Consider the following 17,415-nt stretch of genomic DNA (forward strand, 5'->3'; position numbering starts at 1 on the left):
GCCATCCATATACCAGCATCACAAAAGGGTACAGGGGTTAGGAACAACAGTTGCTGTGATGACAGGGGCAGAGACCTGGAATCCCTTCTGTACAAGCAGATTGCAAATCAAATTGCAAAATGCTCCACCAACTTAAGGCGGTTGTGAGTAATCAGCTTGTGAGTTTGCTGCTTGTACACTGAGCATGCTATGTATCCCTCACAGTATTTTACTCCTTTATACTGGATTTCACTGGTTTTCAATTCCAAGAGTGAGTCACTGGTAGGAAAAGAAGGGGAAAGGAATGAAAACTTTTCTATGAAATAAAGGAGATGGAAAATGACCTTGGGAAAAGGCATGATTCTGTGCTTACTACTAGATTTCTTCTTGGCTTAAGATACCAATGATTAAGACTTCAGATTAAACTGAGCAAACATTTGAACAAAGAATCAGGCAGATTATTCCAGTAAGGAAAGAATAAACTCCACTTGCATGGTGGATCTGTAATGTCTATTATGGTCAATGTTCGAAAAAAGCATATCTTGTGGGCAATTCACAGCAGAAGTCTGTTATTTTTCCATGCTCAAAGGACATCTGTAATTTGAGTTTCTTACTAAGAGATCAAACACCAAGTGAGTGATTTAGACCACAGCCGTCTGTAGAAAACACCCAGCTGTCTGTAGAAAAATATAGAAATATTTTATGTCCCTTGCTTGTCCCCAAAGCATGCTGCCACTCCTAAGTCTGGAAAAGCCATACTTACAAAGATATAAAATACTTTTGTTTATGCAGACACTAACCACAAAAAGGGGCACTTCTCTACAACAAAACCCACCTGAGCCTGCCTGGCTTCACTGCCACGCAGACCCAAGCTGCAGCTGATATCTCCCAGAATGAGGTGGATTCAGTAACAAAAAGCAGGATGGTGAAGCTCAAGGGCTGCAGGCCCTGAATAGCAGGTGCCACTCGAAAGAGGAGGCCTGAAGTGGCGGCAATCCTCGCTCTTACAACACTCTTTTCTGGAACTGGTCCGGGGTTTAGTTCTATCTCAGGGAAACTCAACTCATTGTTCTCATTTTGCAAGTGAGTATCAGCAAACCAAATGCAAGATTTAAAAAAGGCAAAGAAGGGAAAGGGCATAGAACTGCAGAGCTTCTGAAGAGGAGCAGCCATGTCCTAGGCTCTGTGAAACACTGGAGTCTTTCTTATATTATCAGCAATACAAAGATTTACAAGCTCTTTGGAAATATACAAAGTTAGACAGGCACTGGCTTGCAAAGCTTCCAGACTGAAACTGGTCTTCCCGTGTCAGTTAATGCAGTGCACTGAAGCGGCAGCAAAAGTGCACATGCTGGTGAGCAAGCAGGGTGACTCACTGGAAACAGATACAGGGAGGCTGTCACATGACAAGCTGGTATAGCACAGGAGACAACACGGAACAGCAGCATCCCAAACAGGAGAGAGGTATGGAGAGGAAAGCAACTCTACCTCCAGTGGCCAACACCTTCAGAATAATTTATTGATTACTTGGTTTGCAATTTAGGCTCAGCTCTTGAAAATGCCATGCAGCAGAAGTTTATTTGCCTCATGCACTGGTGTGTTGGTGCAGTTCAGTTACTTCTGCATGCACACTGCATGCATTCATTTTTATAAATCTATTCCTCATGCACTGAATACTTCAGGCTTGGTCTCAGCCTTATAATCACATTCAAAAAACATTTTTACATACATATGTTTGCATTCATACACACATCCACTCACTCTGCAGGACAGAAATAGTCCTGTGGAAGACTCTGGATGGTATTTGATTCCTGAGGGTAAGCCCACACAGCCACATGAAGAGAATGTTATCTAAAACACCTACATGTGTCTGGCAGATATGACACAGGACCTGTGGTGCTTTCTGCCAAAGCAGATGGGGTAAAATTCCCGAGGCACCTAAATGGCACTGGAAACCTATGCTTACAGGTTTGGCTTTTTCATGTACAAGGGTGACATACAGTCAGTCACTGAAACAGTTTTGGACCGAAACCTATCTGATTCACTCTTGGTTTCCCCAGTCCATATAGTAACAAGTGGTTCCACAGAAATACAGAAATTATTTAAAATTTTGTGCATGGATAATCATGAAGAAAAGGAGATGACACCAAAATGCAAGCAGCATGACAGCCAATAGGGCATTACTGAATCTAACAGGTTAAAATTTAAAAGTAAGTGAATTAAGGTAATACTTTTGGAAAAGAGAGCTGTTATTAAAATTGAATACTGTGTATCCTGCCTTTTGTTTTCTCCAAGAAAGTTTTTAAACTAATAAATATTTAGGCAGACCGCAGAAATCACCCACAACCAATATCTACACCATATAAAGAATATCCTTTAACTGCTACAGCAAAAAAACTGTTACAGCAAAATAAACTTCTCTATGGCAAACACCACAGCTCTGATGCTATTTTATGCATCACTACTGTTAAGACAATATTCCTAGATTGACAAACTTGGAAGTAACCATACTGAGACTGTTCTAGATTTTAGCCTACTGAACCAATGGTAAGGTAGGCCTTTACAAAAATTATTTCACAGACTCATTGTGGCTTTAAAGGGCCAAAAAAGCCCCAGAATAGACAAGTAGCTCAACAACCTATTAGATCAGTAAAATTTTAAGTCTTATGAAGCAAGAGTTCTCATATGCCTGAAGGAAAAAAAATTGGGTAGGAAGAATAGCTCTTTCTTTCCTATGATGTCACTTTGTTTGGAGCACAGCCAACATATTGCTTTTTCCAGGAGGTACCAGTGTCACGCTTCCCTCCAAAGATAAAGCAATTTCTAACATGCACTGTTTTAAATGCCTATGAAAAAAATAATTCAACATAGTTTCTCTATTAATCTTTCCAAAAGGGCTGCTTCATTACAGCTGGTACCGTGTTACACTGGCTTCCTAATATTCTGATCCCTGTTAAAATTTAGAGTTTTCAAATTCGTAGTGAGATGCTAATCTAGATATTGAAAGTTGTTCTAATTTTGGTTTTTTTTTTTAAAGGCAAAATAAGCTCAATTTCGTATCAGCAGCAAAATACAAAATCTGGACTGCAGAACTGGTCCACTTGCACACTATGAAAAGCCTAATGGAAGAACTTATTTCCATTAAATATTTCAGAATTATATGGGTTTGGGCGTTATTAGTATCACACAGCTCTGCACATCTTGGGAATGTTGACAAAGAGGGAATGTAGTTAGAATAACTGGGGAGAGCGGATGGGAGAGAAATCCCACAGAAACGTTATAACATTTCAGGAAAGTTTTGTTTGTTTGTTTCTAAAAAGACCAAAGAGAACCAAAAGTGGCCCCTCCCCTCCCTCTCTGTTCCCATGAAAATACTCCCAACCTCTCCCACTTCAGAAGTGGGAAGACAATGGGGATGCATAGCAGGAGGGAGTGGGTCAACCAGGACCATGGAGTTGAGCTCCTGGTTGATAAAAACAGGAGAAACAGACCTAAGGTTCAAATTTAGAGTGGCACAGCAGAAAGGCAGAGAGCTATTCAGGATTTTAGTTTAATGCGCTAAATGGCAAATGCGCATGGCCTGGAAAGCTGTACTACTGCTGCGGTGGAACTCAGGCAAACTAACTATGGGAATCCTCTGCTCTGCACAGCTGAAACATGCACATTTGTTTGCTATAATTACGGAAATGAGACCACTTTTCCCATTGATTTCCCCTTCTCTTAATCCCAAACCAGAAGAATTTGTAAAGGATTGCTATTACTCGCTTGGCAATGTCCCAGCTCACCCGGGAGGCTGTCTGCAGAAGCAGCTGCAGAGGAGCTGCAATCTTATGAGATTGCTGCTCCTAATGGTGTGGCATTAGCACACGAGACAAGTTTCTTAAGACATAGAGAGGGACTGTGCTCATGAATCTCAAGCCTCTAGGGATGAAGAAACTGCTGCTTAGAGCCATGTGTCCAGACAGCTACATGTAAAAAAAGGGGAACCAATTCTAACAGATACACAGATCTTTACTCAGAAGTAACCTCAAGGAGCAGGGAAAGCATTTTTTAACTTATCTCTCCATGTCCATGGGGAGTTTGACAGGAGCTATGAGAAGCATAGCTTCTCATAACACCCCAAACAATAACAGAGGAGTTTTTGGATTCTGTGACTTGTTGAAAAAATATACATATTCTGTATTCCATTGGAAATGGCCAGGTCTTCAGGGCCCTTATAGGTGTAGCTAAGACGACATCAGGACTTCAAGTGAGGCTGATAAATAACATTAGTCATGGAGAAGGAAGTACCTCACCCAAAAGAGAACTTTGTGGTTCTAACATGGGGTAGGAGGTATTTCTCAGTTCAGTCCTTGCTTCTGTTGTGGACTCTTGGTGCGACAGGTCACAGTGCATGTTATCTTTTCTCCAGGGTGACCCACTGTACTGCCTGCTATCTTCTTTTAATCAGACTATAATCTCTTTGATGACACAAACTCTTCCTATGTACACATGGAAACAGTATGCCATTTTCAATACCTTCCCAGTTTCAGCTGGCTTCTCAGCATTATTAAAAGCCCCATCTTTATCAATGGGACCTTTGTTGACAATTGCAGCAAGAAAGGGGCAAGACTGAATGGGCCATAAAGACAAAAGTCAGTCCTTTACACAGCAGTCCCTCTGGTCATTGCTATGGAAAAGCCAGCAGTGACTTCTGCCTATATCAAACGTGCTATGAGGCACTAGTAGGTCCTCAGCCCTCGTGTATGTGAAAACCAGCTTCTTGCCCATTATCAGTTTCAATGACAAATGCTTTAAAAAGTTTGTCTCATTATTACCTACACCTTCGTCCCGTTTATCACATTAAAAAAAAAAAAAAAAAAAAAAAAGCAAGTTACAAAGATACAAAGTACTAAACCACAAGGAGATTATAGGAAAATCTACGCACAGCATCTCACCCACACCCTGATCCCAGAAACACTGACGTCCAGCGCCCCCGAGGCCACGGGACAGCACTCACCGCTGCGAGCCACAAACCCTCCCTCTCTGAGCCTAAAACCGCACCGGCCAGAACAGCTCGGGCTTAACACCGTCAACGCACCCGGGCGGCCACGGGATTTTCTTGGACACAACCGCCTTAACAACAGCCGGCGGCTGCTGTTTGCACTCGGCTCTCGGCAGACCAGCAGAACTCCCGGGGTTTCCTCGACGCGCGGAACGTATTACAGAAAGGGGTGAGAAAAAATCCAAACCAACTAACCAACAAAGGAAAAACCGTTTGGGAGCTGAGGAACACAGCGCAAAAACGGGCAAACCCTTTAGCCCCGGGGCCGGAGAAAAGACCTTCTCCCGCGCAACAGGTTCGCGCTGAGCCGGCTGCGCTCCTCCTCCGCGGCGCGGCAACCGGAGCCGCCCCCGGCGAGCGCACCTGCCGCGGGCAGCGCCCTCCTTCCCTCCCCGCTGCCCGCCCGCACCTCCACTCACCCGCCGGGGGCGTCGCCGGCCCCGCCGCTGGGGTGGTAGGCGGTGAGAACCACGCCGCGGGAGCCGGACCGCCAGCTCATGGCGCTCGCCGCCGCATCCCTTCTGGACACACCGAGGCGGAGCGGGGCGGCCGGCTATGGCCCGGCGCGGCCCAACCTCCTGCCGGCGGCGCAGCGGGGCAGGGCCGGGTGACGGCAGCGCTTCCTGCGGCCCGGCGGGACCGTGCGCCTCCTCCCGGCCCGGGAGCCCCGCGGGCCAGAGCGGCGGGAGCGAGCGGCCGCCGGGCGCCGTGGTAGTGCCGCGCCCGCTTTACAGCTCTGTGCGCTTCCTCACGCCGCGGGGTGCGGGAAACCAGCGTCCTCCGGGCAGGCTGGAGTTTGTGTGAAGGTGTCGCTGAGGCATCCGTCAATTAAAGAAGTGTTGCTGGCCTTTCGGCCCCGGGTCAGCTGCCACGGGCGAACTGCCGCGCCCCGAGGCTGCCGTGTGCGGCACGGCAATAAGAAAAAATAAAGAATGTGTTCAGCGTTTGCTTTGTACATTATCTATTTCACTGAATCGCAAGAGTATTCGGTGATTGCTTTAACTTTTCATGCACATACCAAAAAAAAAAAAAAAGTGGTTTTTGTTTTTTTTTTTTTTTAATGACAAACTCTCCTAACAAAAATCACAACCAGGGATAATGTCAAGCAAGGACACTGCTGACTGAGTTACCTCAGAGCTGCTGGGCCTTACACAAGATGCCAGTAGCTCCATGCTCACACTCTACCAACCAGTGACAGGCAGAGGAGCCCAGCATTGGGTCGACCTTTTTGGTGGGCAAATCCTCCTCTGTGCCTCGGCACAGGCTCTGATGAGATGGGACTCACTGCCTTGGTATTAGTTTGGAATTGGTAGGCAAGACCTGTAACGCAGCACCCAAACCTGTTTTGTTTTTTTCCATGGCAACATGTAAATGCACAGACGCTATTTATGTTTGTAATTTGTGCCCTCGTTCACATATGCATATGATTTGTCTGAATTATTATCAGTTTGTTCTATAAGTGAATGATCAACTTCAGTTGAGATGAGTGCAATTTGCATTGTATTTACTTTTTTCCTTTTTAAAACAAACAAATCATGCAACTGCTTTGCTTGCAGTTAAAATCTGCAAAGCTTGGTGCTGGGTTCTGTGAGGTATTCTGAAGTGCGTGGGTATCGAGTTCTGAACCTTCCCTCATTTAAACTTGTACCTAAGTTGGAACACTGCATGCAAGGTTGTGGATGGACCACGCAGTTTTCTGTGCAGCTGTTCTGCAGTGCAGAGCTGCCATGCAGGAGCAGCACAGAAATCTTGTCCTACAGCCACAATGAGGTTGGTCCCAGCAGAGAGGCAAACAGGCAGAACTTCTGGTCATGTTTGAGCAAGATCAGTTCGTCCTCTAGAGTCCTTGATACTTACAGCTGGTGACTTTGGAGGGATCCTAGTCAGAGAAACAGAATTTTGCCATTGATGATGGACTTCTACAGAGTGCCAAAGAGGAAGTCCCTATTTCTTTAAAAAGGGTAAAGTCACCGTTAAATTTTGAGAAAAGTCCCAACATTACAAGCACGGGAAAACTTAGATGTCATTAAATAGGCCAACCATTGCAGAGTTCCCTTTTCATTTCTCACACACATATACCTGAGGGTCACGTGCTGCCTTAGTTTTAAAATCATATAAACTATTGAAAGGGGGTGGGTTTTGATAAAGCCTGCCTCTTACGTGGTTTCTTGGATGTTTTATCTGTAGGCAGCTAGCCAAGATGTTTTGGTTAAAACATCTTTTGTATTGTTATTTTTTAAACAAAATTTTCACATTAAATTTAGAAAACCAAATTTATTAAAAATACATTAGTACCAACAAATACACTATGCATATAAATTAGAAAAGGAACAGGTCAATTTTTAACTGTGTGATTCTGTAATTTTTTAATATTTACAATGCATAGGAAAGAGGCAGCCTCACCTCCACAGATGTTCTCCTTCTGCAAAGGGAATGGGTAAAAAAGAAGGCACAGCTTCAGTGCAGCTTCAGCAGTAGTTTAGTATGATAGTTACAACAGTTTAACTCACAGGATGCACCAAAAGCACTGAGACAAATTGTCTGCATGCACCTACACACTCCCACAAACAAGGACATGAAACCACTGCAAAACTTAGGACTGTGGAAAGATTTCGCTGTAGTCCCACTGCAAAGGTATTGCAGTCTCTCTACATCTCATGCTGTGTACCAAAGGCAAAAATTAGCCTAACTTCTCACACAAGCATGGAAACAAGACTTCTGCTTTCACAGCTCACGTTGGAAATGTGAGGTGAGAAAACATCCTATTAACGTATGTTAGCACTCCTATCTGCTGGTGCATTTGTCTCTTTCTTTAAATGCACATGTGGTTAATTGTTAAACAGCATAGGCAGAATGCAAAATTATTTTCTGAAGGACCCATTTTTTTTTTCTTTTAAACTAAACCAGAAAAACTAAACATAAATACCAGGGTCCTTAGGACCTGGCCTTGTCTAAAGCTTCAGCTAACTGGTTGTATGCCAAATACCCCCCTTAGTTATAAAACTTCCTTTAAAATATAACTAAAATAAAACAGAAATAAAAGATTTAGAGAATTCCATGTCTAATAAATGCTTTCCAAAGCCCTTTGCTCAAACTATATATATATATCTATTAGGTGCTATAAGAACAAAAATGTAAACTGCTTTTCCTTTGATAAGCATCTTAAAACACATCATTATGAAGACACACCACAACAATGCTGCAGCCTCGCTGTAAAAAAGAGGAGTGCAGAAACAAGATGTAGTCAATGTGGTGTCACAAGGGGCTGCTCGAAAGACAATACTGCTGCAAATGGAGAAGGGGAAGAACCTGCCTTGTTTGGGGTGGGGGGGGGGAGATTAAGAGAGGCAAAACCCAGAATGAATATGTACCAGTGAACTGGAGACTAAGAAGTAAGAAAGCTTAAGGAAGCTTTTATAAGCATGTAACAAGGAAAGTGAGAAAAGGAGTTAGAAAAAAAAAAGTCCTATTAAAAAATGAGACTAGGGATTAAATTAGTGATAAAACCACAAGAGATATTGATCCCCTTCTTACATCTGTCTTTATTATGATGCACTTCAAACATAGAAATGAATTTAGGAGCTAACTGTAGGCACACTTTTTCCTCTACTTGATAGGATCAAACCCAGTCCTGTTATGACAGCATAACACCAGTAAGGTTTTCTTTGATTAAATGATTCCCAGTTTACACTAGACACAGAGAGATAATTTTGACCTACAAATGTATTATTGCTGTAAATTGGCAGAAATATCACTACTCTCTCTCACTGGTATATCTTCTGCCTAACTCTGACTAAATAGTCATTAATTCCTGAGTTTGCAGTTAATATTTTTGTTCTTAATAAGGTCCAGGCATACTTATTTGGAAAGTGAGGTTGTTCATAGAGAAGAGAAAGCTTTGGGGAGACCTCATTGAGGCCTTCCAGTACCTTAAAGGGGCTTTTTAAAAACAAGGAGAGGGAATTTTCATATAGGCAGGCAGAGACAGGACAAGGGACAATGAGGGAAAGCAGGCAGGTTTAGATTAGATGTTGAGAAGAAAATCATTACTCAGGGTGGTGAACAGGTTGCCCTGAGAGCTTGTAGATGGCCCATCTCTGGAAGTGTTCAAGGCTAGATTGGATGGGGCCCTGAGGGACTTGATCTAGTGAGTGGCATCCTGTTGGTGGCAGGAGGTTTGGAATTGTATAATCTTTAAGGTCACTTCCAACTCAAACTGTTCTATAACTCTATAATCAACTTAGGTAAGAATGCACCATTTGAGGCTTATAGGTTTATGTGCTAAAAGGAGGATATCATTGAGAAAGGAGATTACAAATCAGTCTATCTTGCTACAGAATCCAAGACTCTTTGAAGGAGTTTAAATATTTAGATTAAGATGTCATGCACTGCCTTTACACTCAAATTACTCAGTCACCAAACCCAAGCAGACCTTGCAGGGTTCTCATGCTTAGTGCCCTCTTTACCAAACAACTGCTAAAAAGAGAACTTCTCAGCAGTGCCATGCTTCATCACTGCTTTACAGAGTTTGAATAAGCATGTGATCAACATGTGCTTTTGGCTCTTCACTGCAAAGCTATTTATTTTAATTTTCAAAATTTTCCCTAATAAAAAAATAAATCACACTGTTTTTCAGATTTTGTATCAATATATGATTATTCTTTTAAAATATGTGTTGAGTGACTTTTCACATTCCAGTTCCTAATGATATATTAATTATCAGCAGATAAAAATGCAACCCACTGAGAAGAATTGGCTAGAGGAAACAGTAACAGGTCAGCTGACAAATTTACATTCACAGGCTGACTTCAATGGCGGTAGATGGATTTGTTCCTGCTGAGGTCTAGAAATCCCCCTGTCCAAGAGCATTTTGACAACTACTGCACTGCTAAAGTAAAAGTACAACTGGATTTTAAGGCATATTTTTAATGCAGGGGAGTTTCAACTTTTCCCTTCTATTATCTATTCCAGCATTTGCTCAGATGGGTTTTAAACTGAGCAGAAAATGTCTCGCCAGCTCACTCACCTAATTCACATTGAAATGAAATTGCAGCACTTCCATTGTATTTCAAGGGTTCCAGCCAGAAGCCAGAAAATACATTAAATGGAACGTTGCTTGTGTACTGTAAGATGAAATCTAACCCTTATTATTCTGCATTTCATGTACTGCTGTGCCCCACTACCTAAAGAACAACATGTGTGAAGAGTGTTCTGCAGCTGTTAATAATCAATGCTAGGAATAATACAAAAATGTAGATTACAGGTGCTTAACTCTGGATGCCTAGAGCTATGCAACTGATTTTACATTCCATTAGAAATCCGTTAAAGAAATGATCTTTTAGAGGGTAAAATCCTCTGTCCTATGTTGACCTCCACTTTAGCACATAAAGACAAATCCTGAGCCAGAATTGTCCATTTATTTCTACTGATTAAAAGGGCTGATTACATGAATAGGTCACATGCAGATGTGCACATCTGTCTGGTAAACGTCACCTTTAATGCTTTTATGTTGCCCTTCAAAATATGGAAGATGCAACATTCAGTTACAATGTGCACCATATGGCATACACAGCATGGAGTAGTCAGTAGTTCAAAAACGTACAGTTCTGATGTGTAGGAGGTGTTTCATATCATCTTACACATCCCCAAATGGCAAAGGTGGGGATGAAGTCACACGCGTACTCAGAAAGCAGTGACACTTTCCTAGCTTTCTGAGTCTTCACCTTTTTCCTCACTGCCCTCTGCACACACATTCAAAGAGCTGATGATTCGTTTCCCATAACAAAAACAAAAGAAGACCGCAAGAAAAGGGAGTAACAGTTCTTAGGTTGTTCACTTTTCTTGCGAGTTGCTCTAAAATGTATCTGGTGCACTCTGGTGGCTGCCTCGGTAATTTTTAATTCCATGACTTCGCCAAAGGTGAAACAGTAACTACCAGTTCTGCTTTTGAGATTATCCATATGAAGACTAATGAGCACGTGAATTTGTTTTATTCTATCCTGTTTGGTTTTTCTTGAATGCTTTCTCTGGAGAAATTCAGATCTTGCCCATTGCTGCCCATCTGCTTACCTTATGTAAATCACAGCGCAGGGATTGAGCGGCTGAGGTTCTCATCTGCCTTATGTTTTTACTCATGGTCAGACAGCTGCTGAATTTTACCCAGAGAGGTATATCTGTTTCTGTAGAAGTAATTTATCCACATCTATTTGGAGTGTGACCTTGCACAAGCCCTCATATAAATTCTTGCTTCCCTTTCCCTGTAACAGGGAATCCATATAAGAGGGCTAATAATATCTAGCTATTTATGAGGAGTATTGACCATATGTTCAATTACATTGAAAGGTACCAAAAAATGCAGAAAATTATTTCCCGTTATGTCATTAGATTTACTTTCATTTGGTGCATGATTTAATAGGGAAAAAATGGCATGGATTTCTGCATCCACAGAATAAAGATGATAAATCTAGTGCACTTTATAGCATCTCCACATGAGGCATAGGACTTTCAGGGAAAACTGAATACCACAACTGATGTTTCATGTCTCTTTGGGAAAGGGGAAGTCAGCCATGAGTGTTGGAGACTAAGGGATTTTCATTGCCAACTCTAAATGACCCCTTTGTCTTGAACTACTTCTGATAAACTTTGATTTTATAAATCATGACTTCACATATGCCACTAATTATGAAAAGGTGGTTGTATTTTCACAAGGTGTTTATAATCACCTTGCCCCTTCCTAATTCTCCCAAAGTATTACCTATATGTGGTGCACACTGAATGGATTCACTGCAGAGGTAGATACACTCTACTAGCATACGAAAATGAAATAAAGATAGGTTAAAAAAAAGTTTTGAGAATGGTATCTCATTTTTCTGTTCAATCATGTTTTACATTTATACAAGGCAGCTGTAAAATAAATTTAAAATAGATTTTTTTTTTCTAGGTTAAACGCACTTTTGGTTTTCTTACAGAGGGAGATCTTCCATCTTCCTGACTCCTTGTGGACTCTTTCTGCCTCTGTTTCAATTTGAACTGATCTTTCTTGAGCATGAGGACCCTGAACTCTGTAGAGCAACTGGGACCTTGTACATCACAGATACTTTCTTGACTATATCACAGGCACAGTATTATGGAAAACATCAGCTTTTCTCATGGCTGCTTCTGACATTGGTGAGACTGATCTGAACATCATGCATTGTCTGATACACTTGGAGCAGACCTGCTGACTGGCTTGCACTTCAAAGCACACAAAGGAAGCTCCTTCTGAAAGGTCTCCTCAGGCATATGTGCTATGCTTCTGAATGCAAGGGGCCATTTACTCTGTTGTTGAGAGGCTGCTGTCATGAAGGCCAGAAATCCTGGGTTTTTCTCTTGTCTTGGACATTGCATCCGACACCAAACCCACTGATGAGGCAGGAGTGAAGAAGACTCTGGTAGCTAACAACTCCCTCTCTTCTTCTTTAGGTCAGGAAACAGACACCTCTATCCAGTAGTTGGGATGTAACAATTTATGAACTCATCAGCTACAGTTTCATCAAGAAAGATGGGGGGTTGCTAGCAAATGCAGAGAACATACTTGGAAATAAATATATGATTTGTTACTTCACAGACAGGCTGTATCCATCGCTTGGGTTCAGGTTCTGTGTCACCATCCCCACCCCCCATCTTAGATCAGGCTTCAGTAGGGTTTGGGATAGTTTTTTTCAGTCTGAATGTGGATAGGAAGTTGAAACCATGCTCTCTCCCACACGTGTTAACTAAGTCAGTCAGCACATTGACTGGGAGCTCTTCTCTTCCTTACCCTTCTAATTTTGCTGTTGCCTGCAGATTTGATCACAGCTGAAGTTGTAGCACAAAAACATCTGGTGAAATAATACAGAGCAGCCACAAAGGAGGAGAGTTTAGTCAGTCAGAAAAGCTCATGAAAATTGTGACACAATCCTAAGCTGAGCAAGCCAGAGCTATCCAGAAATGTCATTATGCGCCGAGGAGAAATGCTTCAGAACAAAGAAAGGAACAATTGCATGAGTCATGGGCTGTGAGAAAGAAAACCACTTGTCTTTAAGGGTTGAAGAATACCCAGTAAAACTTCAAGTTAACACAATGCAAAATATTCTTAGTTCTTTCTTGCTGACAAAAATATTCGTTTTGCATCATCTTCTTTCATCCCAAACAAATATTAGAAAAGTGTTTCTTTCACATTTTACACTGCAATCAAATTCAGTCATTCTTAATACAGAATATTTCAAGATGCCAGTCTTATTTTTGCTATTTTGAATGGAAACAATCTTCTGAATTTAATATGGATTTTAAAAATGGTTCATATCAACTCAGAACAGCATTTTCCAGAAATATTAAATCCAAAAGAAGGCCGCCATACTTTAACCACGTGTGAGGTCCTGACTACAGTTTAAGATAAACCATCTTAATGAGACAATATCTTTTAAAACCATGTCTGCAAATATCATACACAAATCAGACAGAAGGAATGGAAGTTCCCACATTCTTGCTTGTCTTGTCTATTTCATGAGCTTTCATGCATTTCATACGAACAATTTTTTGACATCTTTTGTGTAAAATAGATCTGACAATGACATTTGGCACTTACAATTTTTTTAAAAGTGAATGTAAGTATATGGTATTTGGAATTGGAAACATTATTGTAACAAGGATTGGACAAATTTTGAACCAAAAAATTTACAAATATAAGCTGCAAGAAAAAACAGGATCTTTATGATAGTACTTCTGATGCTTTTTATTTACTCTTCATAGGTATTCAAAAGTAACTCTGATGAATAACAACTACAAGGAAAATTAGCATGAATACCTGCACAAAAATTTGTACAATAAATTAATATTTGAGGTTCTATTTCTTTTTTGGCTGAAAGCCAGTTAGAAAGCTGAAAAATTACCAGTCATACACCAATAAAAACTCACAGCACTATTAGAGCTATTCTATAGTACCATGTACCAAGTAATAACTATAAAGTTCATGAGTATCTCTAGACTGATGCATAGCCACACATGCAAGTCTCAAATAATTTTAAACGAAGTGTCAAATCTGTAGCCTTCAGGGGTTCAGTCCTCTAAGGGTACATTTGTTACAGTCACAAGGAACTAGATTTAATAAATTTGCACTAATTTGCTCATCTTTGATTGCAAAGAAATTGTGATAGGTTTGTAGAGCAAGGTTCAGACAGAGCTGCAGAATTACAAGGTAAGAATAGACTCCTCTGCTGTGTATTTTGGAAGCAATTGCTGGAATTACAGAAGGCTAAACTTGAACATTTGCCTACATCAAGATATTACAGAGTAGTTTCTGCAGGAAAAACATAACATTTACAGTTAACTTGGAAGATATTCACCCCTAAAAAACTGTATTTATGTTATAGTGATTCGATTTACTTTGATTTACTGTACTATCTTACTGTTTAATAACTCATGCTATGTACAATACTGTTCACCATATGTCCAGGAAAGAAAAAAAAGAGGGAAGATGAAGTAATTTTTCAATGAAGATGCATATGTGGAAAGTAATGCAAATTTATATATATTTAAACATAAATATTATGGGGACATCTATGACCAAGTCTCCTGAAATTTTAATCTAACAAAGATAATTACTGGGAGATAATTAATGGGAGAAATTAATACAGTCACAAGCAGAATAGTAGTGAATGACACAAAACTGTCCAGGGAAGTGGGGCTGGTTTGCAGAGTAGGATGCACACGTGTATCCTGCAAGAGGGAAGAGTACCCAGGGAATTGTTCCAAGCCATATGGCTGCCATAGGGAAGTGGGGTCAGAGTGAGCAGTAACAACATACAGCTGCATTGGTGTTTGGTTTTTGATGAGAAAGACCATCTGCAGCTCTTGGCTGCCCTTGATTTCATCTTGGTACTTAAAAAATCAACGGGAGGTAGTGCAAGTGCTACTAACTTGCATCAGTGGAAGGATGCATTTCTCTCAGGGACAGAAAGCAGTTCCCAGAATCAGGGAACACTGTCCCTTATACACTATCTTCCCCTTCCCTGGGGAGCCTGTTTAGTGCTCAAACACCCTCTGGGTGAAAAACCTTTCCTGATATCTAACCTAAACCTCTCCTGATTCAGCTTCAGGCCATTCCCTCACATCCTGTCACTGACCACCACAGTGCCTGTCTCTCCTCTTCCCCTCATGAAGATGTTGCAGACAACAATGAGATCTTCCCTCAGTCTCCTCTTCTCCAGGCTGAACAGACCAAGTGACCTCAGCCTTCCTCTTACAGCTTTCCCACAGGACCCCTCACCATCTTTATGGCTCTCCTTTGGATGTTCTCTAATAGCTTAATATCTTTTTTATATTGTGATGCCCAAAACTACACAGTGTTCAAGGTGAGGCCTCACCAGTGCAGAGCAGAGGGGGACAATCACCTCCTTTGAGCAGAGTATTTTTTACTAAATATAAAAGCAAATTGGCAGAAGGCACTATAATCTGGTCAGTAATATTTCCTGAAATATTCTCAGAATTTAGATGACTCCACCTATCTCTTATCATGGGACAAATTATTTAAAATATCAAAGAATCATCAGCATCTCTTTTCTATTCTTTCTTGACCATTAAAGACAGTGCTGTGCTACTTTATATACTGCGAATGAGAGACAGGCAGAAGCAAAGAGATGAGGATTGCATTTTGTGTTAATGAAAAGTAACATTTTGAAAGGGCCACATAATTTCCAGCCAGACTAACATTTCTTTATCAGTAATTATGCAGTTTAACAATCACAGTGTAGTAAATCAGCTGCATAAACTTCTGGTTTAACCACTTTTTCCAAGCACATTTTCTACCATCTTTAAAACTGAAATACAAGAAGGGAGCACTTTCAGTAATTTGAGTACTTCAAATTCCCATTGAGAAGAGGACTCACCTTGTATATAAGTGTGAATAACAATGAAATTTGGTAGAAAATATTACAAAGAAGATACCTCTAATAGCATGAGTTTCTTCTATTCTTGAGGGGATTTAGAACCTAATTGTTTTACCTATGTTTTGGAACATCTTACAGAAGTACGAGAAGATAATCATCTGTAGGATTTTTCATCACCTGCTGGCTGATGTACAAAAGCTACCGCTATACGTAAGTACCTCCACTCCAGAAGTCTTTACAATTTTCTCAGAATTATAAGTGTTATTGATAAATATAATAAAAACACATTTCTGTTAGCTTAGCTGGTTAGGAGCAATCAAGTAGCACTCATATGAAAATCCTGTTGCTTGTGTTTTGCTTTTCTCAAGCTGCAAGGTGAAGGACAAAGCAGAAGCATGGCAAAACCAGGCCACAAACAAGAATACTTCAACTATAATACAAATATGGTTTTTTTTCTCCCTCATTGCCCATATATGCAGATATATAATGATCAGCACTGCAAATTTTCTAATTGTCTAATAAGATTACCATAGATTGGTTGAGGTTCTCTTCTTAAGACAATGGATGATAAGGATTGATGAATAGACAAAAGGCAAATTGATGAATTGTAAGGTATATGCCTACATTGTAGAACAGGAAGTTATCATTCCACAGCTGAGATCATCAGTGTTTGTGAAGAAGGTAGCCTTACTTCTTCAAAGGCTGAAAAACACTTGGGAAATTAGATTATAAATGACAGGCCAGTAGAGGACTGAAGTTTCTCTGCTGCCAGAGCACATGAAGCAGAATGATGCCCCCACCAAAGTCAGGGACTAAGCCTCTTCTGATTTTCCTGGACTAATATTTGAGCCCCTAGTTCCTGTCCTGTGAGCTCAGTACCTGCTGCAACACTTGGGCTTCTTCACACTCATCTCTGAGGTGATGCAGGAGAGATGAACACCAGGGTAGCTCCTACCAAGACTTCAGTCCCCTGGTCCAGTGCTGCTGGAACTGGCTGATCCACCAGCCTGGCTTTGGGCTCATAAATTCTCTTCTGAGGAACAAATAAATAGATCCATGAGTGAATGTTTGCTGTCTGGGTTTTGGATTCATAAAAGATTCTCAAATTTAAGAATTTAAATTGCTTTCTCCTTGTGGTTTGTTTGCTTGTTGTTTTTTGTTTTTTTTTCATTGGGTGATAATTATAGGATAACCTATTCCTATTCCCTCATTCTGCTTTCTTTTTGCATTTTTTGCTTAGATCACTTTCTGATTTATTTCAACATCATTCTTAGTACCAGAGAGGTCTTTTAGGAAATAGCACTATGGCAAAAAATTAAAGCACTCTTTCTTTTGGGTAAAAAAACCCAGAACGGACAGGAGAATGAAACAGCAGTGTGAAATTCCACAAGAATTCATGTACAATTATTCCCTGCACAGCTCCCACCAAAATGATGGGATTACCAGGTGTCAGCTCCCTCTCCCTTTTATGTTCAGAGAGATATTTAA

At 40.9% G+C, this 17,415-nt stretch overlaps 1 protein-coding gene across 3 annotated transcripts in view; it reads right to left on the bottom strand.

Moving 5' to 3' along the window:
- The window catches only part of ARHGAP18 (Rho GTPase activating protein 18), a 93,653-nt gene that overhangs the window by 62,712 nt on the left and 13,526 nt on the right, over positions 1 to 17,415 (bottom strand). Inside the window, exon 1 of one of the 3 annotated variants that reach the window (XM_038131488.1) lies at positions 5,443 to 5,965. The exons of 1 other annotated variant lie outside the window; for it this stretch is intronic. In XM_038131488.1, the coding sequence (XP_037987416.1) occupies positions 5,443 to 5,522 (80 nt within the window). In that variant the 5' untranslated portion in view covers positions 5,523 to 5,965. Of the gene's footprint in view, positions 1 to 5,432; positions 5,966 to 17,415 lie in introns of those variants that run through there. One more of the 3 variants, XM_038131490.1, reaches the window with a different exon arrangement.

Source organism: Motacilla alba, chromosome 3, assembly GCF_015832195.1.
Source record: "Motacilla alba alba isolate MOTALB_02 chromosome 3, Motacilla_alba_V1.0_pri, whole genome shotgun sequence".
NCBI classification, from domain to species: domain Eukaryota; kingdom Metazoa; phylum Chordata; class Aves; order Passeriformes; family Motacillidae; genus Motacilla; species Motacilla alba.